At 56.4% G+C, this 24,328-nt stretch overlaps 7 protein-coding genes across 7 annotated transcripts; 4 read left to right on the forward strand and 3 right to left on the reverse strand.

The window, feature by feature from the left end:
• Nucleotides 1–452: 452 nt before the first annotated feature.
• BBK36DRAFT_1156230 (hypothetical protein) lies at nt 453–815 on the forward strand (the record flags this gene model as incomplete). Its single annotated transcript, XM_024893902.1, has 1 exon — nt 453–815. The coding sequence occupies one exon, from the start codon at nt 453–455 to the stop codon at nt 813–815; it is 363 nt and encodes a 120-aa protein (XP_024752982.1).
• A 72-nt stretch (nt 816–887) lies between these two features.
• BBK36DRAFT_1156231 (hypothetical protein) lies at nt 888–2,023 on the forward strand (the record flags this gene model as incomplete). The annotated part of the gene is made up of 2 exons (XM_024893903.1): nt 888–1,489; nt 1,591–2,023. 2 exons carry the CDS (start codon nt 888–890, stop codon nt 2,021–2,023), a joined length of 1,035 nt encoding a protein of 344 aa, XP_024752983.1.
• Nucleotides 2,024–2,818: 795 nt separating this feature from the next.
• BBK36DRAFT_150771 (hypothetical protein) lies at nt 2,819–5,330 on the reverse strand (the record flags this gene model as incomplete). Its single annotated transcript, XM_024897585.1, has 3 exons — nt 4,580–5,330; nt 4,283–4,505; nt 2,819–4,246 (listed from the first exon to the last, which is right to left on the reverse strand). Exons 1-3 carry the CDS (start codon nt 5,314–5,316, stop codon nt 2,819–2,821), a joined length of 2,388 nt encoding a protein of 795 aa, XP_024752984.1. The 5' UTR covers nt 5,317–5,330.
• Nucleotides 5,331–10,297: 4,967 nt separating this feature from the next.
• BBK36DRAFT_1156233 (hypothetical protein) lies at nt 10,298–10,522 on the forward strand (the record flags this gene model as incomplete). Its single annotated transcript, XM_024893904.1, has 2 exons — nt 10,298–10,328; nt 10,371–10,522. 2 exons carry the CDS (start codon nt 10,298–10,300, stop codon nt 10,520–10,522), a joined length of 183 nt encoding a protein of 60 aa, XP_024752985.1.
• A 4,842-nt stretch (nt 10,523–15,364) lies between these two features.
• BBK36DRAFT_1156234 (hypothetical protein) lies at nt 15,365–17,281 on the reverse strand (the record flags this gene model as incomplete). Its single annotated transcript, XM_024893905.1, has 1 exon — nt 15,365–17,281. The coding sequence occupies one exon, from the start codon at nt 17,279–17,281 to the stop codon at nt 15,365–15,367; it is 1,917 nt and encodes a 638-aa protein (XP_024752986.1).
• A 694-nt stretch (nt 17,282–17,975) lies between these two features.
• On the forward strand, nt 17,976–18,816 carry BBK36DRAFT_1109886 (hypothetical protein; the record flags this gene model as incomplete). The annotated part of the gene is made up of 3 exons (XM_024889523.1): nt 17,976–18,179; nt 18,264–18,569; nt 18,667–18,816. The coding sequence occupies 3 exons, from the start codon at nt 17,976–17,978 to the stop codon at nt 18,814–18,816; spliced, it is 660 nt and encodes a 219-aa protein (XP_024752987.1).
• Nucleotides 18,817–20,251: 1,435 nt separating this feature from the next.
• On the reverse strand, nt 20,252–21,867 carry BBK36DRAFT_1156236 (kinase-like protein; the record flags this gene model as incomplete). Its single annotated transcript, XM_024893906.1, has 3 exons — nt 20,252–21,414; nt 21,504–21,573; nt 21,739–21,867. The coding sequence occupies 3 exons, from the start codon at nt 21,865–21,867 to the stop codon at nt 20,252–20,254; spliced, it is 1,362 nt and encodes a 453-aa protein (XP_024752988.1).
• Between the last annotated feature and the right edge of the window lie 2,461 nt (nt 21,868–24,328).

The raw sequence follows: 24,328 nt of genomic DNA on the forward strand, positions 1-24,328 counted from the left end.
GCAAAACCTTCCTCTTCTCCTCCAGTCGGCTGACCTACTCCTTGGTCCAGGACGCCGCGTAGAGCCGGAGCTTCCCGCAGTACCAACAACAGGACCAGGGAACCACCATCGGGACGAAGACCCGGTCCGCCCGCCGGTCCGGCATCTCGCTGGTCTCCCTGCTCAGGCTCAGCTCGAAGACCTGCAACGCGCTCACTCGCACGTACTCCTCCCGGAGCTGCCTCTCCGCGAACCACGGCAGCTCCATCGCCGGCCGCTCCTCCGTGACCCGCCTGAACCGGTACATCTTCACGCTCAGACCGCGACTACTACTGCTCCTCCTCCTCCTACTTCTCCGCAACCTCCTGCTTCTGAGCGCACACAACCGCTGGTACCACGGCTACGACTCCTACCTCTTCTCCTACGACTAGGTCTCCTTCGGGCGCCTGCTTCCCAGCCGGGTCTTCCGCAGCATGGCCGCGAACTTGACCACGCACACCTACTTCTACCGCCGCTGCTTGAACCGGAACTTCATCCGGTCCTACTCGGACAGCCGCAGGACGGCGCCACCGTCCGACAGGTGCTGCAGCAACTCGCACTACCCGCCGTGCCGCGGCTCGTCCTCAAGACCGAGGCCGAGGCCGAGGCCCGGGCCCCTACGAGGAAGAGGCCGCAGAGGCCGTAGGCGCTCGTACAGGACCTACAGCGCCTACGGGAGCTGGTCGCGGCAGGTGCTGCAGCGGGGCACTATCGAGCAGAGACAGAGCAGAAACGGAACGGGCAACGACAATGGCAACGGCGACGAGCAAGAGAAGAGCCGGTCGCGAACGTGGTAGACGAGATCGACCAACTCGAAGTAGACGTGCAGAGCGGCTGAGGGTGGTGGTGGTGGCATGCCGCCCATCATCATGCAGGACGACGCGTGCGACGTCCGCCCCCCCACGAACCTCCTCGACGACGACTTTGACGAGGACTGCGCCTCCCTGCCGCCGCCGCGCCCTCCCACCGATCCCCATCCCATCCTCGCCTACATCTGCAAGTCCCACCTCTGCGCCGTCATGCGCCGCGTCGTGCGCCACGTCCTCGCCGTCGTCGGCCCGCCGGCTCCGTACGCCGAGACGCTCGCCCTCAACCGGGAGCTGCACGAGTGGCACGACTCCGTGCCGGCGTGTCTGCGCATCCGCGCCATCCGCGACACGGCCTTTACCGATCCCAACTACACCATCATGCACCGCCTGATGCTCGAGCTCATGTACCTCAAGAGCCTGTGCATCCTGAACCGTCCCTACCTCACCTCGCACAAGCACGAGCCGGAGTACAGCGCTTCGAGGCAGATTTGCAGGGAGTCGGCGCTCAGGATTCTGGAGCTTCAGGCGGAGCTTGACGTGGAGACGGCGCCTGGGGGGAGAATGTACGAAGATAGGTTCATGGTGTCCAACTTGACGCTGCATCACTTCCTGCTCGCGGCAATGATCATCTGCCTCGATCTCAGCGAATCTGCAGACATAGAGTGAGCTCCTCACCCCTCCCCCCCTAACCCGCTGAATCATAGCATATCATCAAGTCAAAGCTGACAGGCCCTCCCCCCCTTTTCTCTCCCCCATCATCCAGCTCCAAAGACAGACTCAAGCGCATCCTCACCCTCCGCACCGCCTACTCCATCTGGTCCGCCCGCAGCACCACCTCCGCCGACGCCCTCCACGCCTCGCGCGTCCTCCGCGCCATCCTCAACCGCATCGACTCCCCCAACACCACAACCACCGCCGCCTCCTTTACGGGCTCCGGCCCCATCATCCAGATCCCAGACTCCTCTCTCGCGCACAATCTCGAGAGTGTTCGCAATGAGAATGGCAACGCTTTGCCAGACCACGCAATGCAGCAAGTCATGCCCCTGAGTGGTAGCGAAATGTATAACTCGGCTGTGGACGAGACGCTCTTGGCCCAGGACATGAGTTTCACGATGCCAGATTTCGAGGACATGTTTGGAAACATTGACATGCTCGATTGGGTTCGTAGCACCTCCTTTTCCTCCCAACTCCTTTAAACCTTCGTTCCGTTGGGTACAACATACTAATCCTCGTCATCCCCAAAACACAGAGTTCCCTTGATCAGTACATACAATTTGACTCCGGGCCTTGGAGGCAGTCCTTTCCCGACAACGGTTCCTTAAGATGAATGAAGCACCAAGGAGCGACACCCAAGTTACGGGTGCTCGCTGCAAGTCATTGCTTCTGCTTATGGCTCTGAAGTACACCCTTTCACGGAACTGAGCTTCAAGGCGATTCATCTCATATACTAAGGTCATTTCTTTGATTTTTTTCACCCATCGACCACCTTGGCTGGGCACCGTCGGTTGTACTACATCCACTGCTGTCTACGTGCAAAAAAAAGGGGGTAAAGGCGTGGGCGATTATACACTCTCGTGGGTGATGTATAATGTCTCGTATTAGCCTCACCTATCAAGGGCTCTACCGAAACTCTGCAACATTTGATGCAATACATGTACTGGCCAATAAATAGATACACATAAGAAACTTGCGAAGAGATCACTCTCAACCGCCTATCCACGCAGACAAGTCACATCATTCATATCCAAATTCACACACTATCTGTGAATCATACCCAACGACGGGCACAAATAGACAACAATAAATCAAAAAGACAAGAGAAACAATCGCTAAGCAGAACCCAACGCACTCCATCCGACACTCCCCTCAGCCGAGGGCCTTCTTGTATAAACCAGTCCGAGCCAAGTCCAGCCCAGCTATTCCATCCTGAATGAGTTTGCCTCTCCCAAGTTCCATAATCCAATCCACGTGTGTGCCGCGAGGTCCCACGTTCAAATCATATCATTAAGCGTAATCGCCCACACAAACTTTTGCTTTCTTGTTCCTGTAATGAGACAAAAGGAAATGGCGCACAGCAATGACAACAAAACAAAAGAAAAACAAGAAAGGAAAAAGAGAAACAGACGGTGAGACAAAAAGTCCGGAATAAAGTCGCGTAGTTGTACATACGCACGCACACAAGCTTCCACCATACGCGCTCGCTTGGGTATCACAACATGAGGTGCAAAAGCACGCTCCCCAGGGAAGCCACAAGGCCCAGATATTAAGAGTATTAAGACGCAATGCCGCGAAGGACGCGCGCTGGATTTCCAGCCACTATTGTAAAGGGAGGCACATCCTGCAAGGCGAGTTACGATTAGCATTGGAACTATTCGTTTCCACACTCTGGACGACATAATGAAACATACCTTGGTAACGATAGACCCTGCTCCGACGGTGCTTCCCTTGCCAATGGTCCGGCCGGGCAAGATGATGGCACCGCCGCCGATCCAGCAATCTTGTTCAATGACAATAGGTCTGCCCAGCTGCGGCCCCTGTCCTCCTTGACGCTTCTTAGGATCAATAGGTAAGGAGGCGGTGAAGATGCTGACATTGGGCCCAAGGACACAGTTGTCCCCAATCTTGACCTCGCAGACGTCGTTGATGGTACAGTTTCGCCCAATGACGACGTCATTGCCAATGGAAATGTTATAGCCATAGTCGCAGACAAAGGGAGTCTCGACGGCAACATGACGGCCGACCCGTCCAACGTTGGTAACCGGAGACGCCTCGATGGGAGAAACGCGGACGGGGTCTCGGGGCTGCAGGATTTCGAGGAACAAGCGTGCTCGCTCTTCGGGAGAAACGCCGTTTGTCGGGGGCGTCGTGAGGTTGTTGAATCTCCAGCAAGCAGCAGCGCATCGCTCCCGCTCAAGGCAAAGCTCCTTATCAAACGGGTAAAAGTGCCTTCCGGAGAGCATCTCCTCCTTTTGAGTTCGTCGCAGCGGGAATTGCGAGTGAGAAAGTGCAAGCTGGGCAGCCATCTGTGCGTTTGAAGTTGCAGGCGGCTGCGGGCGAGGCGTCGGGCTGTTTGTCCTCGTGGGATGCAGAATATTGATCTGCGGCAGCTGATTGCCTGGATGCGGCGTTTCAGGCTCGGTCCGGCTCAAGTCGTGCAGCGGAGGCACCCGCTGGTACTCCTTTGCCGCCCTCTCGCCAAAGGGCGGTGCTTGGGTGTTTGCGCTCACGGGCGTGGGGAAGACGTTGGCGGGAGTGAACGGCAGCGCAGAGAGCTTGTTGTCGGGACTCGTCACGGATGCACTGGGGATGGTCGACGCCGTTGGACGATCGTCGTCTGAAATGATCACTGGCCGGCTTTGAGGGGGGTCTATCCGGAGAGCCTGGCCGCGGTAATGATTCAACGACTCTCGTTTTACAGGCTGGGGAGGGGCGTGAGGGGCGTAGGGAGCCGGCACTGGTCCCGGCCCGGGCACCGAGGCTGGAGGCGGAGGCGCCTGAGATTGTGCCTGCGGGTGAGGCTGCGGGTGAGGCTGCGGCATACCATACGCACCGGGCGGAACGTAGCTGGGGTCTTTGGATTCGAGTGGGACTGCAGCGGCTTTGTTGTCCGGTTTCTGCCAGCCTGGTCCCCTCTGAGGAGGGTAGCCGGCACATACGAATGCACCACGAATGCAGTTGCTGCCTGTTAGACTCTGTTAGAGCAGCGTTCACATACGGCGGGTTAGTACAGAGTGCCTCAGGGGGGCATAAACCTACATTCAGGCTTCTGCTCGTCGCACTTCTTCTTCCTCTTGCGGCATGTCAGGCAGCCAGTTTTCGTGCGGTTGCTAAAGTTCCGCTTCCGCTTCTTCGGGTCGTGCTGGAGCATCGAGTCTCCTCTGTGGTCTGTATACGAGCCACCGTAGAGAGACATTGATCGATCATCGCCATCGGGGCTTGTGTTGGTGTAATCGCTGTGGTCCATCTGGCCTGTAGCTCGCCTCAGCGCTTCCCCCATCTGCTCATCAGCGTTGCTTTGGGTCGAGATTGCCGAGTTCTGCTGAGTCTCGTAGGGGTTCCTCTCCTCTCGGGACGGATGTGAGTACCACATTTCCTTGTCGCGTTCTCGCTGCTCATCACCGTAGGGGCGGTAGTCTCTCTGTGGTGTGCCATAGTGATCGCGGGCCTCGTTGTGCGACGGAGCCGTCGCGGTGTCTGGGGTACGCTCTTGCGCTGGGAGCTCTCTCCGGATCTCAACGGATCCCGATCGCTTACGCTTATGTGACCCTTCGATTTCCGGATAGGTTGCAACATGTATAGTCCTGTCCGCGCTGGGTGTCCAGGAGTCTCTTTGTGATGAAGTTGCTGGCATCTCAGCGGCTGCTGGCGCCGAGGTGGCTATTACTGAGCCAGCATGACGGTCTCCAGGAGAAGAGCTTTGGTCCGCCGGCGCCGCGGAAGACTCGGTCATCTTTGATGGAGCGCCATTGAGAGCAGTGAAGGTAGACATGTTGAGTAGAAGTGTTTAATGGCAGTATAGCACTCAATGACTGTGCAGCACACTAAACACAAAGGGGGGGGGATCTCGGACTTCGGCCGGAACAGATGCGACAGATCTTATACCAACCAGCCTCGCGGCCCGCTTCTCTTGGCCGAATACAGCGACGTTGATGATGACGAGGAGCGCTGTTCAGTTCTGGCTCAGACGATATGAGATTTTCAATGAAAGTATGGCTTTGGGGTATATGAGTTTCCAAGTCCACGGCTGTCGTGCTATTAAGTCACCGCGCTAGGCTCTACCAAAGGCTGCGCAAGTGAGACCGGGCCGAGTGAGGTCTGGGTAGACGAACGCTACGCAGCGAAATCCAGACTCCACCAAGGGTAAACAAAGATTAATAGAAGCGCGCAGAGCAGAATCTCAAATTCGCTAGGACCGAGGCCTTTAGAATGCCCAAGGGTTCGTTGCCGTTGCAGCGGTAAAGTGTGTGCGGGACTGACCGTCGCCAGCGCTGGTGAAGCGCGAGCCACGCGCAAACGAATGAGTGAGCGAGAGATCGGAGCCAGCCAGTGAGTCCAATGCAGCTCGAGAGACGGAGCCTTGCCCTTCAAGTGCCCTTTGGTTGCTCGTCGTAAGTTCGGTGGTGCAGGGCGACGAACAAGTTGCGCAAGCCGTGTCGACGAGCTCGAGCACAGAGGGTTTTGCTGTGCAGATGTTGTCAAGGAGTCGAGATGGAGGTGAGAGAAGGTGTCGAGGCGGAAGAGCTGGGGGGCCGAAGTTTCTCAGGTCGCGCTTGGGGGGCTTAGGTAGCTTTTTTTTTTTTCCCTTCTTTTTTTTTTACACGCGCGATTATGCTGCGCCTGCTAGTCAAGGGGGGGTGGCCAGTTCAGCACGGGAACGACGTGGAGGCGTGTGAGTACCCGTCCCCCGAGAATGGGGAGCTTCGTAATTACTCGGCCGTGCAATGCTTGCTGCAATGGTGAGGAACTCGGTAAAGGGAACGACCTGCTTGTATGAATCTATCGCCGGCAACAGATGACAACAAGCTGCTTGGGTTCCAACAGACCAGGCCAGACCGAACCAAAGCAGCGGCGGTTAAGGTGAGCACGCGGAGGGAGAGCGGCAGAGTGGCCAACAGGGGGGGCAAGCTATGTATCAGCACTTCGTAATGCGCCGCAGCCACCATACGCCTTCCAAGACGAGGCAAAAGAGAGGGAAAGAGAGGAGGGGAGGAGAGCAAAGACTTGCGGATCAGTTCCAAGGACGTCCATGAAGTGCGGGCTGAGAGGGAAACAGATGCAGATATGGTCGTCGAACCTCGAGGCGAGAAACACGCGGGTTCCACGTCCAATAGAGATCCGGGAATGTACCGAGATGCACCTAAAGAAAGCGGCTCTTTTGACGCATGCGTGAAGTACTGTTCGTACCAGATACATGGAGTGACTGACGTCCTTTCACTGCCAACGGGACGGGCAATGGCCGTACAAGTGCGTGCGTGCGGACGTGCATCCCAAGGCCCGGAGTAGTAGCGGATGGAGCTTCAAAGGGACGCACATGATGGGTCCTCTCCGTGGGTAGCTGCCATGGCCTGGGGAACGGTCAGGTCCCCGAGCAAGCCATGGTACGAAGCAGTAATTCTGCCAGTCGATCGCTCACCTCACTCCAGGACCACCCCCTCCACTCGCGTTCAACGAACAGGCACCGTATCTTGGTGCGAGTGCAAACAGACAGCGCAATCCGGCAATGGAGAAAGCCTCACAGCCAATACCTGGCCCATGAAGGCATGAGAGCTAATAGGCGGCGCTTCTTGCTGGGGCTCAAACAAGTGCGCCAACACCTCTCCCAGAGCGACAATCGCCCGTTGCACGTAGCAGCGCTGCTAGCCCAAAGCAAGCAACCTTGAACCTAGCTCCCTGGTACCTGGCCGTCATGGCATGTGGCAATTCGCCAGAGCGCCAGGGCCTCAGCCCAAAGCCACATCACGGCGATGGAAGCTGCTAAATTGCGCTACCCAGTCCGTACGAGGTACCGGGTTCTGCGTACAGGTGCGCCTGTGCTTGGAGCAGTGCAGAAGTGTGTGCGTGCATGCGCGCGAAGGCGCAAGTGTGAGTGGATGCCCCAGGAGCCCTCCGAACTCCACGGACGAGGGAGGGTGTGATGCGATGGCCAGTGTGAGACCCAAGCCAGCCAGACGGATATGCAATCCCAAAGGCGGCAGTTTTCGGTTACGCTCAGTGGCAGCCAGGGAGGTCCAAGGGAGCGGTGTTCCGCGACCGAGGGGGGTGGGCGTGCTCCAGATGGTCTCTGAGATATCATTTGCCTTGGCAGAGACAGCACAAGGCACCCAAGGACGGCGAAGGCATCTTGGCTGTTGTCGGAATGCCCACTAGTCACCCAGTGCCCGTGGCTCATCAGCTTCCCAGTCATTGACCAGCGTCATCAGCACAGAGGAGAAAGGGTCTCGGGCACCCCAGAGGCCGGCGCTGGGCGCAACATCGAGTCTGAAATCCTCGCTCCAGCATACATCGCTGGCAGCGGGTAACAAGGGGGTCCAGCCGTGACATGTCCGGCGGTTTGGCCAGCGTCTCCCCCACTCTGTGCTGCAGTGCTAAGCTTCGCAGAGGTCCTGGCGAGATTCGAGCGCGAGGCCACAGCAGGTTTCGCAGCAAGCAGCGCGCACGATTCGCCCGGGGTGGAGAGAGGTGTGACCGCAGTAATAAGCGGTGTTGCCGCGGCTCCGCTCTCTCGGCTACCACAGAACCACAGGCGACCGCATGCTGCGCAGAGGAGGGAGTGAGCGCAGCAGCGCGGAACCTGGACGGCGCAAGTCTCGCCAGTCCGTCTTCCAAGCCGCCTGGCCCGTCTTCTAGCGTTCTTTTCGTCGACATCAGCGGACCGGGGAAGGGCTTGGGATGCTGCCGCCGCCACGAGACCCGAGGAAGAGCAGCTCCCGATTGTTCCTGGATTTCGCAGCTGCTTGGTAAAGTCAATCCAGGCACGACAATGGCGGGTCATTCGTACGGTCTCTGCCAGCGTACCTGCGCCGGTGAGAGGTTGCACCATCCGTAGAAGTAGCAGTAGTACTCATCTCGACCACGAGTAAGTGTGTAGGTCCTTCAAATCTCTGTTTCCATCGTCATCCAAGGAGTGAAGCAGGGGGGGGAATCTGGTGGGCAAAGACCCAAAATAGCATCATGGAGATTGCCTCGTCCGCAGTTCTTCTCCATCTGAGGCATAGTACCTGCTGAGTACCCGCTCCACGCTACTGCTGCTGCGGCCAAGGTTGGTATCCAGCAGGTGGCAGCGTACTCCGTAATACTTCAGCAATTGCCAGTGAAAACCCACGGTTGTTACCTCACTAAAGTTTGGCATGCACGCAGGCTAAAAACGTGCTCGCACCTGCAGTTGCAGTCCCAACAGCGTGAGGAAAGAAGGCCCCGCGTCACTTCAAACATCGCCATGGCTCCTTCCTGCCTTACGCTAACCACCCAACAAGGAAGAGCTCTGCTTTCCTCCTGCCTGTGCTTGAGTTTCCCCGCTCTGGTATAGTAGCATCTTGCAAAACACCACATCACACCTGATGAGACTATCTCTTCCACTCTCTCTCTCAGGCTTCTCTGGATTCTTCTTCTTCTATGGATCTGAAGCCTCCCTCGCCCTACCGATGCTTCTCCCTGTACATACGCGATTCCACCCCATTGCCAGGCCGGTGATGCCATGCTTACCAACAAAGGCATCGGCTTGGAAACACTCCATGTCTTTGCCATCTGGTCGAGAGCACTCCAGGCCCCTGTTCGGGTCCCTGGCCTGTCAATGAACGCTATAGGTACTGCTTGCACGAAGTGGTATTATGTACTGCGCCCAAGCCAGGCAACCAGGTTCTCGTCTCCCCAAGCACTGTTCCACCTTTGCGCCCAACCGATCCGGGTGCCATCGCAAGGGGTGCCACCCTCCCAAGGCGAGCCGCGGCCGCCATCGTCGCCAAGTCTCCATTCCAACAAGCACGACCCGTTTCTGGTACCCTGTTGTGGAAACGCGCGCCGACCACCTACACCCGCTTAGCCAATCCACGGGTGCCTCTAGCTCCAGACGCCACCAGCTATCACAGGGCTTTCCCCGTCTATTCCGCCAGTCACCGGCCACAACGCGAGCAGCTATCCGCGTGCAGGCGGCCTATACCCGTCCAGAGTAGGCGTCTGTACGGAGTAGCCTCTGACAATCAACCACCTTTACTTGACGCATAGATCGGTCCTCAGAGCATGTCCGAAGAACTAGCAACGGAGCAAGGCGTCTCATCTCGAAACCATCGTACGGAGTACAGCACTGGGGCTCTGGCTGCTTCATACAGGAACACGGCACCTCTGAAGTCTGGTGACACGAGCTCGCCTGTCAACAAAGCTTGCTTATTCGGCCTTGAAATCATATGCCAAGTGCTCACACTTGTCGTCGGTGTATATCCGGAATCGTGAAATGGACGTGTCCCAGATCTTGCCCGGTTCCGTCATTGGAGTGAGACAACAACTTAGCTAACAGGCGTCTTGCCAGTCATGAGCAATTTCAGAGCAGATGGGCAGGGCTCGCGATTGAGATGATACATACTTGGGCTCATCGCACCGGAGCCTACCTGTCTGTCTGCATCTCCGTATCAGCATCTGCCAGCTTGCTTATTGCTCATGGATACTGCCAAACTTTCGTCAGCTGTTGCATGTAATACCACACTACCGCCTCTTCAACATATTCCATGCACCTGGCTCAGGTGAGAGGGAGTCTCCCGCGAAAAAGGTGCAATAGGCTTCCTCTGACTGTTCATGCGGATGCCTATTCATAGTATTCCAACTTCCTGGAGACCTATTGCATACGATTACCGTCACTTGAATGTCAGTGAGGACACTGATACCTACTTTTTTCATAGATAGTATATACCTACTTTGGCTGGCAGGGGCCGGAGCTGCCTCGATGGGCAAGGCACAAGGGCATCGGCTGTTGTCCGACCATGGAGCCAATGAGAGCACAGAGACCAGGGAGTGAGCCGTCAAGCAGCTTCTACTCACTAACGCCGCGTCTAGGACCGTCTCGTCTCGTATCGCCGCCGCCGCCCGCGGCTGTGCCAGGCCACGTACGGCGTACGCTCGACCGCATCGCTTTCACCCGCTGGAAGTGCACCACCGTTCCACTAGCGTTTGCCTTCGCTTCTGCTCCGGCGACCTCTGCGCTGTAGCATGGCCGTGAGAAGAAGCACCTGGAATCCAGTCTCGGATGCTCACAGCGTGCCATTACAGACGGGGCGCGCTATGACTGCCCACTGCTGGGTAGGGACTAGTACTGTCAGTACTTACTGTAAGGCTTGAAGAAAATTCCGAGCCTTGATCTCACTAATCAGATCTATGACGGGTAAGCCAAGTGCCTTTGCAGAGATACTGCTTGCATCGCGTTGCGTAACGGCAACAAGCTTTCCGAGGTCGGGGGCATATGCCCACAAGTATGAAGTACACAATCCCTTACTGGTCAACAAGATGCCCTGCGTTGAATGGGCGAAGACTGGGCAACTGTGTGTCGGCCATACTCTTGCATGAGGAAACGGCTTCTCATACATGACTACTGCTGATTAACAACGCTGTCGAACGCTGGCACAGCAACACCAGAGGATTGCTTGGCTGTGATGGCCAGCACGACTCATCTAGCACACCACATCATCCTTTGAGGGTCGATGTTGGGCTCCTGGTGGCACATGACCGGACACGGCATCTTGGAAATTGGCCAGACAGTTCGTGGCTTGTTCCGATCTGAAACGCTTGCCTGCGAAGTTACTGAGATATCACACCGCCGGAACGACTTGGGCCGAAAAAGGATGCGAGTTTTGACTACTTCCCTCACGTCCTTCGTTTGGTATGTCGCCAGGATAGCCGCTGGAACATACCCAACCGGCGGCTGCCTTGAGTCATCGACCACCAGCGGACATTTGCAGATCAAGAGCCGCTGGCTTGGTCGTTGTAAAATTGCAGCTTCCTACAACACGCAGGACTAGACTCCAGCCACTGAATCAAGATCACGGAGGCACGTTCCGTCTCCATGCTTAGCGTTTCCTAAGGCTGCGTAGATCAGGAACAATGAGAGCAAACTTCCTGAGTTGCCGCATCTTAACGCCGGTTATCTTGACCCTCATAATGCCCTCGAACTGGTAACGGCACGAGTCAGTATTCCTTCGAGGGATCGGACCCCGCCTGCTCTATTCGCTACCCGCTCTACTACTACATGAATGGCGTCTAATGGCATGAGATAGCTCATCACCAGGCGCCGTCATTTTATCTACGAGTATCTCCTTTGTGGACTTCGACCTGCCCATGCTAGGGGGAGATATCAAAGGGAAACCGTTACGGACAAGTCCTAACTTGGGCGACATGCCTATCATCACAACGCTGAATCCGCGGGCCAAGTTCTAATACAGCTCTCCTCTAATGGGCTTGCAGAGGGCTGTTACACCGTATATTCTGCTGCACGCCTTCGTCAGACTAAAGTTCAGAGACCCGTGGTGGGCAACCAGGGGAGTCCAAGACCGTGGCCACCCTCTCACAAGCAGGATGGGATAGGATACCGTATGTCGCCGACAACACTACGACAATATCCTTATTCATACTGGTACGAGTCCGCAAGGTGGTACCACGCGACGAAGTGTGTAGTAGTATTCGCATACTACTCGTGTGAAGCGCAGTCGCCTCAGTTTAATGATTCCGGCGGGGGTTTTCAGCTCTCGGGCCAGCCGCTTGAAGGATGCCAGCTGACGTTTCTACTTCTACGTGGGCATAAGGCCTTGGACACAAGCATTATCATCACCGCGGTATGCTGTTGGCTCTAAGAAGCAACGGGACATTTTACCCAGTGGATTTTTCACTAACCCACAGGACAGGTTTTCGATACGGAAGAGTGATCGAACAGAAAGCGAGCAGCCGACTTCTGTAAAATGTATCTTGGAATTGAGGTGGAGTAACTGCGAGCCCTTGGGTGGGCAATTCATCTACCAAGCCATGCGGGCGTACATACTCGGACATGGCATGGCAGCCATGTGCCAAGAGCCAAGAGCCGAACGCTGCTTTGACGGGCTCTTCGGGTACAAGCACAAAGGCTGAGGCACTGTTGGTGACGGTGCCGGATGAGGATCGCATCCCAGTGGACAATGCTGAGTCGAGGAGAGTGTTTGCGAGATCTTGCCTCTCAATGCTCGGAGCAGAGACTACCTATACCCTGCAGCTGATTATTACGACACGGTGCATGAAAGAAGGATCCGGGCGAGCACGCGAGTGCGTTGTTGGCTCCCAATTCGAGGGCCAAGTGAGCAACTGCACCCTACAACTACTCTGCTGGAGTTGCACCTGTGCTGGGTACGAACTAACAAAAGACTGGACGAGGCACGAGAAAAGAAACAAAGTGGGGGTTTTGGGTCGAGGAGGGGGGCGTGTGCGGTTGGTTGAAGATTCCCGGCCTGTGCTTGGTGTCTGGGCTTTAGCGAGGCTAAAATAAAGATGGCGGGTGTTGCAAGCGCGCAGCAGGCCAGGGAACGGGACAGAGGGGGAGAGAGAGAGAGAGGAAGGGAAGAAGAAGGGAGCGTCGGCCCGGAAAATCGCTCTCTTCACTCTCTTCGAGGCCAAAGATTGGAGTTGCTGTTGATTGTGATTCCGCAAATAGCGGCCGGGCTGGCCCTTTGCCTTTGCAAGGGGGAAACGAAGGGACAGAGGAGCCAACGCTGGAGGGACCCTTGGTTGAATCGGGTAAACATTGCCGAAATCGTGCAGCTCCGACCAGCTTCACCCAACGGCCTCAAGGCAACTGGACGGAGTGCTCACTTGTCCGGATGAGTGTTAGCAGCTCATCCTACGAAGTGCTCCCAAGTGAGTGAGTCTCTCGGGGTTGGATTACGCTGACTCAGGGCAGGGTGTTGCCCGTCATCAAGTCATTTTCGATCCGAGGCTGTCTCGCGACCAAGCACATCGCCCTCAAACTCAGGAAACGAAGCTCTGCTGATTGCAAGTAAACAAGGGATGAGATCTTCGCATCAAGACGTTCAGGATGTGCCCGAGACCACTTATTGCTTTGTACGAAGCTTCCTCCAACTTCAGGACTTCCATGGCATACGCTCTCACCTGGCCAATTACAGCAGGGCATGTCACCTTTCATGATGACGAGAATACATGATTGCCTGCGCCGTTCCTGCCATTGCGGAGTTCAAAAATCGGGCATGTCGCATTTGTCTTCATCATCTCAACAAGGCCAGGCCCAAAAATAGTTCTTCTCCACACGGCCGTGGTTCAATTTCGTCAAGAGTTCGCAGAGCAGGCAAACGAAGCAAAGACAGCAATCAGTCAGATTCGTTCTCGCGCTCGTTTTCTCCACCCCCGCAACGCCTCGAGCGCTGTCGTCCAATAGTTTCCCTCCAAATAGCCGCTCAGCGAATAGGATAAGCGCCTGCGAGCATTTTCTAGAACGATTCTTGCTCCGTTTTCGACATCTTGCTCCCTATCCGCCGGGTCCTCGAGCTCCTTTTCCATGCGTTGCCATCAACAGGGACTCGCAGATCAAGAAGGAGAAGGCGATGTAGCACTCTGGCTGCTATTTTTATCGCCCATGTTTCATGCAAGGCATCATCACACCTTGGACCTTGCATACATATTGCCGCCCCAGATCCCGGTACCGAACGAACAACACCAACGAGCGCCTCTTACCCGCCCAGGAACCGCTCTCGCGATGGAGACAAACAGACATCTTCTCCACACGTCCACGCCGAGAGTAACGACCCGAGACACCAAGTAGGATGCCTGTCAGTGGTGGCATACACCCTTCACTTGTTTCTATTTCTGTCTTCCTTTCACTCCCTGCCAATGCCTTCTTATACCAAAGAGGAAGCGGCAAGAAGGTTCCCGCGCTGCAGCTCCCCCTACAACCTGCATCCCGGAGAGGCCCTTGACTGCATCTTGTTCCTGGATCCCCATCCCACGCTCGCGGTACCGCCGAGCGCCTTGCCACTGCTTGCTGGTGATGCTTCGTACACGCCCCTCCATCTCTCTCTGCCCCTCTCCCTCTTCCTTCTCTGGACATCCCAGATGTTAGCTCGTGCCCAGATATAGCTATCTCGATCTTCGGATTCTATGCGAGATCAGGGGAAGTTGTTATTTTTAGAGACGTTGTTGCTATATTAAGATGTAGCCGCAATGCAGCTGGCTAAAAGGAGCATGGGCTTTATCGAGACATCAGTTCATGAACCCCGTCGATGAAGCTCACGTCTCCCCCCTTGGAATTCTTATTCTACAATACTCTACCCATTGGTTCCTTTTCCCCGGTCCAAGGAGCAGTCCGCCATCATGTTTGTACAGAATTCTGACAACTTTGTTTCGTGCGGAACCCCCCATGCTCCGTTAGTCCATCGCAGTCTTGTTCATGCGCCACACGAGCAGAGCAGATGCGCGGTTGCCTTTCCTTTCCCTCCCCTTAGCACGCGCCCCCTAAGACGTCACAATGCATTCGGGACCTGCATGATCCTCTCATTTCCATATTCGAGGCCGGTCCTGCGACCGTGGGCGCTTCGAGGTACGCGGAATGCCCGAGGAGAGCAAACTTCAATACACCCTCCGCCTCGCCCCTCCATCGCAAATGTTTCCGAACAGAAGCGCTCGGCTCCATTGAGCTCCTCACGGGAAGCATGTTTGTTTCATACCGTATCTCTCATCTTGCACAAGCGCTTGTCGACAGGCCCTTGGGGGTGTGTGATGGTTGGTATTAACCGCTAACCTTTTCATTGTTGCGGGTAGTAAGAGTAATATGTAGGTGATTCATATGCGCGCCTGCACATGGCCGATTGCTGCAAAAAGCGGATTCACACGATCGTAGATGAATCTCGCTTCCCAATGCCCTGCAGGTTGCTTATTTCTTCTACCCCGTTCGGACAGGGCATCATCTCTCCGCCATTGATATTCATAGAAACAAAAAAGGAACAAGGTAGGTAATGATGGGGGAAAATGGGCGCGTAAAAGAAAAGGTACCGGTACGGGAGAGGTACTTTGCAGAGAATTCATCATTTCTTCTGCTTCTTGGTGCTCTTGTCACTCACGGAGCTCAGCACACTGGCGCTCCGCTTGCGAGTGGTGACGCCGCTCTCCGGCTGGCCGTCTTTCTCCTTGTCCTTGTCCGCGTTGGTGTCGGTGGGTTTGTTCTTCTCGTCTGGTCCTTCGACGGATGGCTTGGCCGCTGCTTCGTCAGGCGGCGCTGCCTTTTCGCCTTTTTCTTGTTCACCGTCCCCGTCAGGCTGAGCTTCGGCGCCGTTTTCCTGGTCATCGTCTTTAGAGGCCTCCTCTGCCGCAGCCGTCTCGTCCTTGGCATCGCCGTCAGCGTCCTCGGACTTGTCAGCTTCCTGGTGACCCAGAGCCTTCTCCAATTCAGCCTTCTTGGCCAGCTCCAGCCGAATCTCGGCATCAATCTTGTCGTTGACCTTGCGAGCATCGAGGAGGCTGTTCACAGCCGCCAGAAGCTGCTCAAACGCGGCCGTCGTCGCCGCCGTGGGCATGGCCAGTTTGGCCGGGACGTCCAGCTCGTTAAGCGTGTTGGTGATGCGCAGCTGCTGCTGGTTGGACTTGTGGGAGAAGAGCTTGTTGATCTTCTCCGTGCGGAAGGTAGGGCCGGAGCCGAGACGGTCGTGGTGCGTGACGCCGTAGATGAGCTCCTCTTGTTCGGTCAGCTTCTTGCGCTCCTGCGGCTGGGCCTGTTGAGCCTGCTGCTGTTGTTGCGCCTGTTGCTGCGCTTGATGCTGCTGTTGCTGCTGCTGCTGGGATTTCTTGTTCGAGGTGGACGCCGCGGTGGGCGCATCCGACTCGCGTCGGCCAGTGGAAGGGGCAGCGCTATCACGTCTTCCGTTCTCCGGAGCCGCCTGCTGCGGTGTGGGCTGTCCCGACGGCGTGGGCACCTCGCCACCCATGATGGACTTTCTCTTCTTGGACTTGTCCGCCGTCATCAAGTTTTGGAGCAACGTCTGCAAACCAGCCGATGACTTGAACGTTGCGATGTCCTGCTCCGCATGCGGGTAGTCCAGGCGGTTGTAGAGCTCCCTCCGTTCCTCGTTGAACCTGTCACTCCTAGCCAAGATGCGCTTGATCTCCAGTAGTAGCGACTCTTCCTCGCGCGCCTCCTCGCGCGTCCTCCCCAGGGAATTGAGCGCGAATTCCTTGCGCAGCTTTTCCTGCTGGGGGTTGAAGTGTGCCATGAGCTCGTGGAGGGCGAACTCGGGCTGCGTCATGTACTGGACTGGCTTCTGGACGGCCATCATCCTGGACGCCACCTCGTAGTATCGCGCCTTGAGATCCTCCATTGACCGGGATCGCGTGGCTGGGACGATAGCCTTTCTCTCGTCGCCATCAGCGTCGGCCTCTCCATTGGTCGCCGGCGGGTTCCATTCGTATCGATCCCATATGAGGGGCCACCGGATATCGTAGTCTCGCACCAGCTCCATCAGGTAATCCGTCTCTTCCTTGGTCCAGTCAGGGTTCTCCAAGACTTGACGGTACTGGTCGTCGCTGTACTGGGGCACGGAGACCTGAACGTTGTACTTGGCGTACAAGGAATCTTCGATGGCTTCTTCTCCTCCCTCCTTTGGCCCCGTCGCATTGCCTTCCGTCGCAGCAGAGGACGACGACTGCTTCCCTTCCTCAGCCCTCCTCCAGTGCTTCAGCAGCAGGCTCCCGTCTTTCCTCCCCGAGTTCCGAAACGGCCGCAGCTCCCATCGCGCGGCGGGCTTGCGGCTGACGAACCGGCGCTTCTTGAACTGCGTCACCTCCGGGACGATGGCGATGGGGTTGTCGCCGCCCAGGTTGTGCACCTCGCGCGCGAGGCCCTTGAGGTTGGGGCGCGGGGCGGCGACCTTTTGCTTCTTGGAGGGGCGAGGGCCGCCGGCAGCGCCGTCGGGCAGGTTGAGCACGTCGCGGACGTCGGAGGATGTCATGATTGCTTTTGCGAGCGAGGAAGCGTCGGTGTGGGTGTGCACGAAGGGGAGGGGGGTTAGGGAAGGCTGGTTTATGCCGTCATCGCTCCTCTGCTCTCTTCTGTGAAGGCAGTCGAGACGAAGCGGCAGAAGAAGTTTGTTCGATTCGTTCGGTCGGGTGTTGAAGGCGCTGGATGATCTGTAGTTCAGTTCAGTGCTTCTAGATATCAGATGCGAGTCCGGGCGACAAGTCAAAGGAGATGCAAACGCAGCGACCCAGGGATGTTTTGATTATTATTATGGAGTAGCAGCATGAGGGCCGTTGCGAGGCTGATGGATTGAACTGAAGTTCTGCAAAAGCGCGTCTGGTGCACGTGACCCGCGCAAACCGGCTTACAGACCCCTGGATTGCCTGAACGTGGCAGCTTCGCCTTTTAGCGGCTAGAGGGGACATCGAGTGATCGGTTGGCCCAGGGAGACTCTCGACCTGCAATTGCGCTTCTCTCTTTTGCTCTACAATCGAACCAGGGACTCAATCGGCAGGTTGACGCAGCGGCCAGAGTGATCTGCTTTGACTCCTTTTTTGCTTACAGAGAAGGCCCAGAGGATCAATTACACGAGCCCGAAGGACAACAAGTTCGACGGAGGTCCCGCGCAAAGCCACCACCGGTCTACACAAACGAAGAGCAACCACCACCACAGAACAGGACGAGAAATGAGGTCCCTCTTCACTCTGGCCACCTTCGTGGCCGCGGCGCAGGCCCTGTACTTCTACATCGACGGCGGCACGCCCAAGTGCTTCTACGAAGAGCTCCCCAAGGACACTCTGGTCGTGGGCCACTACTCGGCCGAGGAGTGGGACGACCGGGCCAACATGTGGCAGGAACACCAGGGCATCAGCATCTACATCACCGTCGACGTGCGTATACCCTCAGTCAAGAGAAACCCACCCCATCCAAGCCTCAAAAGAAGATGTTGAACAGGCAGCTAACTACTCCGGCAGGAAATCTTTGACAACAACCACCGCGTCGTCTCCCAGCGAGGCACCTCCTCCGGCCGCTTCACCTTCTCCGCCGCCGACGCGGGCGACCACAAGATCTGCTTCACGCCCTCGTCCAGCAGCGGCCGCCCCGGCTGGCTCTCCACCGCCAACCACAACGGCGGCATCCGCCTGCGCCTCGACATGGTCATTGGCGAGACGAACCAGATTGAGAGCGACGACAAGGACAAGCTGCAGGACATTACCTCGCGCGTCAGGGACCTCAACGCCCGGCTCAACGACATTCGCAGGGAGCAGGTTTTCCAGAGAGTCAGTCAACCTCCCTTTCCCTTTTTTTTTTTTTTTCTTTTCTGTCTAGGTCTTTGGCTGGGGGATGCTAATAGATTTGTTTGTGTGTATAATATAGGAGCGAGAAGCCGAGTTCAGAGACCAGTCCGAATCGACAAACGCCCGCGTCGTCCGCTGGATCATCATCCAGCTCGTCGTCCTCGGCGCCACCTGCGCCTGGCAGCTCTCTCACCTGCGATCATTCTTCATCAAGCAGAAGCTTACCTAAAGGGGTCATGGATGATGATAAAAGAGAGAAACTATTGGCGAAAGCAAGGGAGTGGTTCGAAGGGCGGGGGGGCAAAAATGGGAAAGGGGGATTATACTGAGCTTCGTTGGGCTGTTTGGGATGGAGGGAGAGGCGTGAGAGCGTATACACAAAATATGATTACCATACGGCGCGCATTGAAAGAAACAAATGAACGAAAACACGATTGATACAGTTTCATCGCAACATCGAAGACCTCAAAAAGCAAAACTCCAAGCTTCAACGGTGCGTTTCCTCAGGTTGTGTGCGATGATGACAAAGGGGGCCCATTTACACAAGGCAATGGCGAGCGTGATTACGGCAAAATCGAAAAGAAGTAAACGTAAGTTTATAATAAGAAGTAGTGATTATTCCAGTTGATTGATTTTGGTGTACGTGATTTGCTTGAGCTGTTTTTTTCTGGTTTTCGTATGTTGTTTTTTTGGACAATCCTAATTCCATTACAAGGTATACCGATGAATAACTCCCTACCTAATGACGGATCCCAAACTCTCAAAGACATCTCTCTCTTCTTCTCTCGTCTCGTCTCTCCCCTACAAAGCTCGCCGGATTCCGAACCGCCACTCCTTCGACCTCGCCTCTTCTATACACGCTCACGCCGGCTCACCGCTCCCTTTCCTTCCCGCGTCTATCTCGTTCTCTGCCGCTCCATGATTCGCAAGGCTTATTATATAGACGGCGCAAATAGAGTAAAAAGAAAAGCACACCTGGACCAGACCCAATGCTGCCCTTCGTGACCGTCCTGCGCCTTGCTGCGCTGCACATCGAAAGTGGTGTAGTATGGTGTCGTAATGGAATGTCAGACATGAGAGAAACAGAAAAAAAAAAAAAAAGGACAAAGGAAAAGTGATACTATGAAAAAAAAAAAAAGAAAAACAGAAGAAGAAATAAAAAAAGACAAAAAACGTCCAAACTCGAAATCAAGACCAGTATCCGTCTCTCGTTTTTTTACTCCTCTTCTCAACTCCTTCTCGGATGGTCGTAATGAACACGCGCTCCCATCAATGCCGCAGATCTTCTATTGAGTGGTAGGTGTTATGACGTGGATGTGGTGAATGTATGGAGTAAATCGATTCGCTCTTGTTTCCAAGCCAGGGCGCAATCGCCTTGAACGGTCCATCGCCTCTCTCTGGTCCATCCATCTGCAGCTCCGTCGCCATCTCGGTTTTGGTTTGGTCAAGCCGCAGTCGCCCAGGTCCAGAGAGCGAACACGGCGGCCGTTGCGCCAGCAGGTCAATTTAGGTTTTTGTCTTTTGTTTGCGTCGGGGAATCAAATCTCCAGTAGAATTAAGAGGGGCGTCGACAGAACTTGTCGGGGTACAACGTCGAAGCCATGCAGGGTACTTGGAAAGAGAAAGGAAGAAGAACCCCAACAGTCGCAGAGAAAGAAGCCTCTTTAGCCACAGCAGATGGTCTTCATGAACTTCTGGAAGCCGCTGGGCTGCTGCTGCTCGGCAGGTCGCGCACTAGGCTGGCCCGCGGTCGTCATTGGGCCCTGCTGGCTCGTTATCGGCTGAGGGAGGTTCTGGGCGCTGTTCTGGAACTGGGCCTGAGTTGAGCCAGTCGGGGTACCCATCTCGCGGAGGCCTGTTCCACTCATCCGCTGGGCTGGCAGTGCGCCTGGGGCGTTTGGCCGATCTCTCTTGCTCCCCATCTGCTTGATCGGCGATGGAGGAGGGGGCTGCGCGGCGTTTAAACGGCTGACAGTGAGATTCTGAGCCTGCTGTTGAGAGGTGGTATTCCCAGGACGATGACCACTGTGCAGCTCCATTTGAGAAGGACCGGGGCGCGCGTTTGGGTTGTGCAAGTATGCTGCGCCATGATTCTTCATCGAGTCCCACCCCTTTCCCGAATCCTTGGTGATCTTCATCCAGTCGTACTCGCCATCCTCAACGTCGCCGGCGTTCTTCAGCGCCTGGGTGAAGAGCTCGCGAAGGTAGTCGTAGTCGGGAGTGTCCTCGAAGCCCAGGTTTCGGACGTACGTCAGGTACTTGCTGAACTCCTCGGGGAAGCCTTCGCACAGATCCTTGATGGCAGTGGTCTGCTTCTTCTCTCCGATCTTCTCGTACTTTTGCTTGTTAGTAGCAGCCTTCAGGCCCTGCCAGGGAAGACCGCCGCGAAGGAAGTACATGAAGACGTGGCCGAGAGCCTCGAGGTCGTCACGTCGAGATTGTTCGCGGCCAAGATGGGTGTTGATGCTCATGTATCGGGCAGTGCCGGACAGCGACTTGCGCTCGCGGTAGGGGATGTGCTGCTTGGTCTTGGGGTCTCGATACTGCTTCGCCATGCCAAAGTCGACCACGTGAATAACATTGGACGCCTTGGTGCCGGGTCGTCCGATCAGGAAGTTGTCGGGCTTGATATCACGGTAGATGAGGTTCTTTTCGTGTATCGTCTGCACTCGAGAAAGCATCTGCTTGGCAACCATGACGACCGTCTTGATGGTGAACCGGCGTCCGCAGTGGTCGAAGAGATCCTCAAGGGAAGGTCCAAGCAGGTCGATGACGAGGATGTTGTGCAAACCCTCCTGTCCGAAGTAGTAGACATTGGGAATGCCGGCTAAAAGAAGAGCGCGCGCGCGTCAGTGTCAATCGTCCACGTCGATGGGGGGGTTTTTGGGATGCAGCTGTGGTGCAGTGGTGGCTTACGGCAACCAACGAGGATTTTGTACGTGCGGTACTCGTCTCTAAGCTGAGGTGCATCGCTCTTCCGAGGTTCCTGCGAGGCAGCAGTGTCAGTGACGAATAAGGGGACAGTAACTGAAGGGCTGCGAAAGCTGAACAAAATGATGAGGCGCCGAGTGGAAGCGAAGAAAAAGGCGCGTATTCTCTTGTCTCTGCGTGGCGAGTGGTGTGGCCGCGGTCGTGGGCTCTGCTAACTCACAAATTTGATGGCCACCTGCTGGTTGTTGAGCAGATTGGTTCCCTCAAAGATGACTCCAAAGGAACCCTCTCCGATTTTCTTGCCGACCCGGTAGTGGACGCCGACGACGTTTGACGACGAGGAAGCCATTGCGATGGTGGGCGAGGAGCAGCGTCGAGAAGTCGAGGCAGGATGGCGGCGATGGAGGAACTGAGGGCGAGAGGCGGATCGTCGACTACTTCCGGTCGGACGGACGGTCGAGCACGACGAGGCTCGGGAGCAACGAGAGCAGCCCCTGGACAGGGGGAGCGCGGATAATCAGAGGGCCGGCGGCTGGCGGGAGGGAGGGCCAAAAGGATACAAGAGCAAGCAACGGTCAGCGGCGGCGTGAACTGGGCATTCCGGCGCGATGCTGGGACGGAGGCGGGAGGCGGCGGGCGATGGGCGAGCGGATGGACCAGACGAGAGGGTTGATGGGTTGATGAGGTGGAATGGGTAGCAGAGCAGTTGCAGTGCAGCAGCAGAGAAAAAGGACGAAGGAGCGGGTGGACAGACCTGACCTGCTGGGCCGGGGGTTCGAGTGCTTGGCTTCAGTTGTTCCAGTCGGCTTGGGGCGAGGCAAAGTCTGCGGTGGCAGGGGTTGGCGGGTTGGGCAGGGGGTCCGCGCTGGGGGGCCGGGCGGTCAAGCCAGCCTGGGGGCTGTCCCGTGTGCTGGGGGCTCGAGCCTAGAGGGCCTGCGACGAGCGCTGAGTGGCGGGCGGGCCACTAGCCTTGGGCCCTAGCAGGCCTAGCCGGTGCCTAGCAGGCGGCCGGTTGGCTGCTGGCCCGAGGCGCTAGCGGAGCATCCAGCGTGCAGTGAGTGAGAGTTGCTGGAGTGAGTGAGTTGAGTGCACTGCACTGCACTGCACTGCGCTGCACAAAAGTTGAGGACATTTGATCCATCCGATCTGGATTCATGCGACCATGAGATTCGAGTTCCAGCTGGAAACTGTCTGCCCACTGCCGCCGGCCATCACAGCGCGTCTAGGTACTGTTATACGAGCGTTCAATACGACAGTCGCCCAAGCGTCTGGTAGGTATGTAGGTATCTACCGACGCTGAGGTACGGCCGAGCCACCGCTGAACACGCGCACGGCTGGAGGTATCTCCGGTGCAGGCGGTACGAACCCGAGCAGCGACCGGCGACACCGCGCCACAGCCCACACCAGACAAGAGCCGACCCTTTCAATCCAGGCACTCGGCGGTTATCACTCTGTACTAGCTTCAATCCAGTTGTGCAGGCGCGCATCAGCAGATGGGCGCTGGCGGTTGGTTTGCCACTGCGCTAGAAATTGGAGATGGATGGCCATGAATGACATGTTGTTGCTGTTGTCTCTGTCATGTCTCCCGTCTCAGCTGTTGTCTCTGGCAAACAGCAGCGGATGTTCTCGGACAGCGACGAAGCAACGGGAGAGCAACCGCTCAATCAGGCAAATGCACAAGCCAAGGCCCCCAAACGGCGGAAAGGAGGAGCAGAAAGAGGAAGGAAAGGGAGAGACGAGGGAAATGGGACGCTGCAAGGTTCCAGTCCAGCAAGCGTTTTCGTCTCTTCTCCAACATCAAGGCCCGGACCGGACAGGGTTCCTTCGCGCGGGATTTGCTGTACCTCGGGGCCGGCAGGGTACGCGCGCCAAAGGTACCGGCCAGCCCCTCGACAGCGCGCAGCGATACCTCGCTAGCCTGTGTCTCGACGCGTTCTGGGAACGCGAGTGACCTTGCCTTTCGATGGATGCGACCTGGAGAGCAGAAGCAACGAGACGGATTCGGCCGCGCAACGAGGTCTGGCGCCATGCAAACGAAGCTACGCTACCTGATCCAGGTCAGGTCAGGTCAGGTACGGTATGGAGCCGAGCTACGACTCGCCCGGACGCGGTACCATGGCTTTTTGGCTTTGCACGCGATTCGGTGCCTGGATTTGATTCAAAGAGGCAAGGTAACATGATAAGGTAGCTGAAAGTGCTTTTTGAATGCAGGATGCGATCTGGGGCTTCGTTGTAGCTACGGTCAAGCACATGGGCCTGGTTGCGGCTTTCACCAATCTCGACTCGAGAGGGACGAGTAATAAACCTTCGTACTGCTACATGTAACCTGCAAGCACAGCGGCTGCAGCAAATGCGTCAATGCTACCGTTGCGGGCGGCGAGACACGTGCAGGTCGAGTTACACGTATTTCTTTGGGGGAGAAGAACGAATGGAAGGACGAGAAAAGTCAAGGGAAAAGGTCGCTCGGCAGGCACATGCAAGACCGTAAGCCCTACCGGACAGCAAGGTAAAGGGAGGCAGGTTCGGCATCGTCATCCACAAGCCCATCTCGCTTCCAAATCGCTCGCAATGCGCGAGCCAGACTCGCGTCACTACCAAGAAAGCACCATTCACTGCTACTAGTAGTACGATAGTCCCTGAGTAAGGTAGGTAGTAGTAGTAGTAGTGCTAGTAGGTAGTGATAATAAGAGAGAGCCAGGTCTTGGTCCTCCTGCACGAGGCATCATCGGGGACGGTGCTTCCCGAGTCGCTGCTGCTCTTGGCATCGAGCGCCAGCCGATTGCAGCGAGATGCCATGGTCGGATCGAGAG

Source organism: Trichoderma citrinoviride (assembly GCF_003025115.1).
Source record: "Trichoderma citrinoviride strain TUCIM 6016 unplaced genomic scaffold BBK36scaffold_2, whole genome shotgun sequence".
NCBI classification, from domain to species: Eukaryota; Fungi; Ascomycota; class Sordariomycetes; order Hypocreales; family Hypocreaceae; genus Trichoderma; species Trichoderma citrinoviride.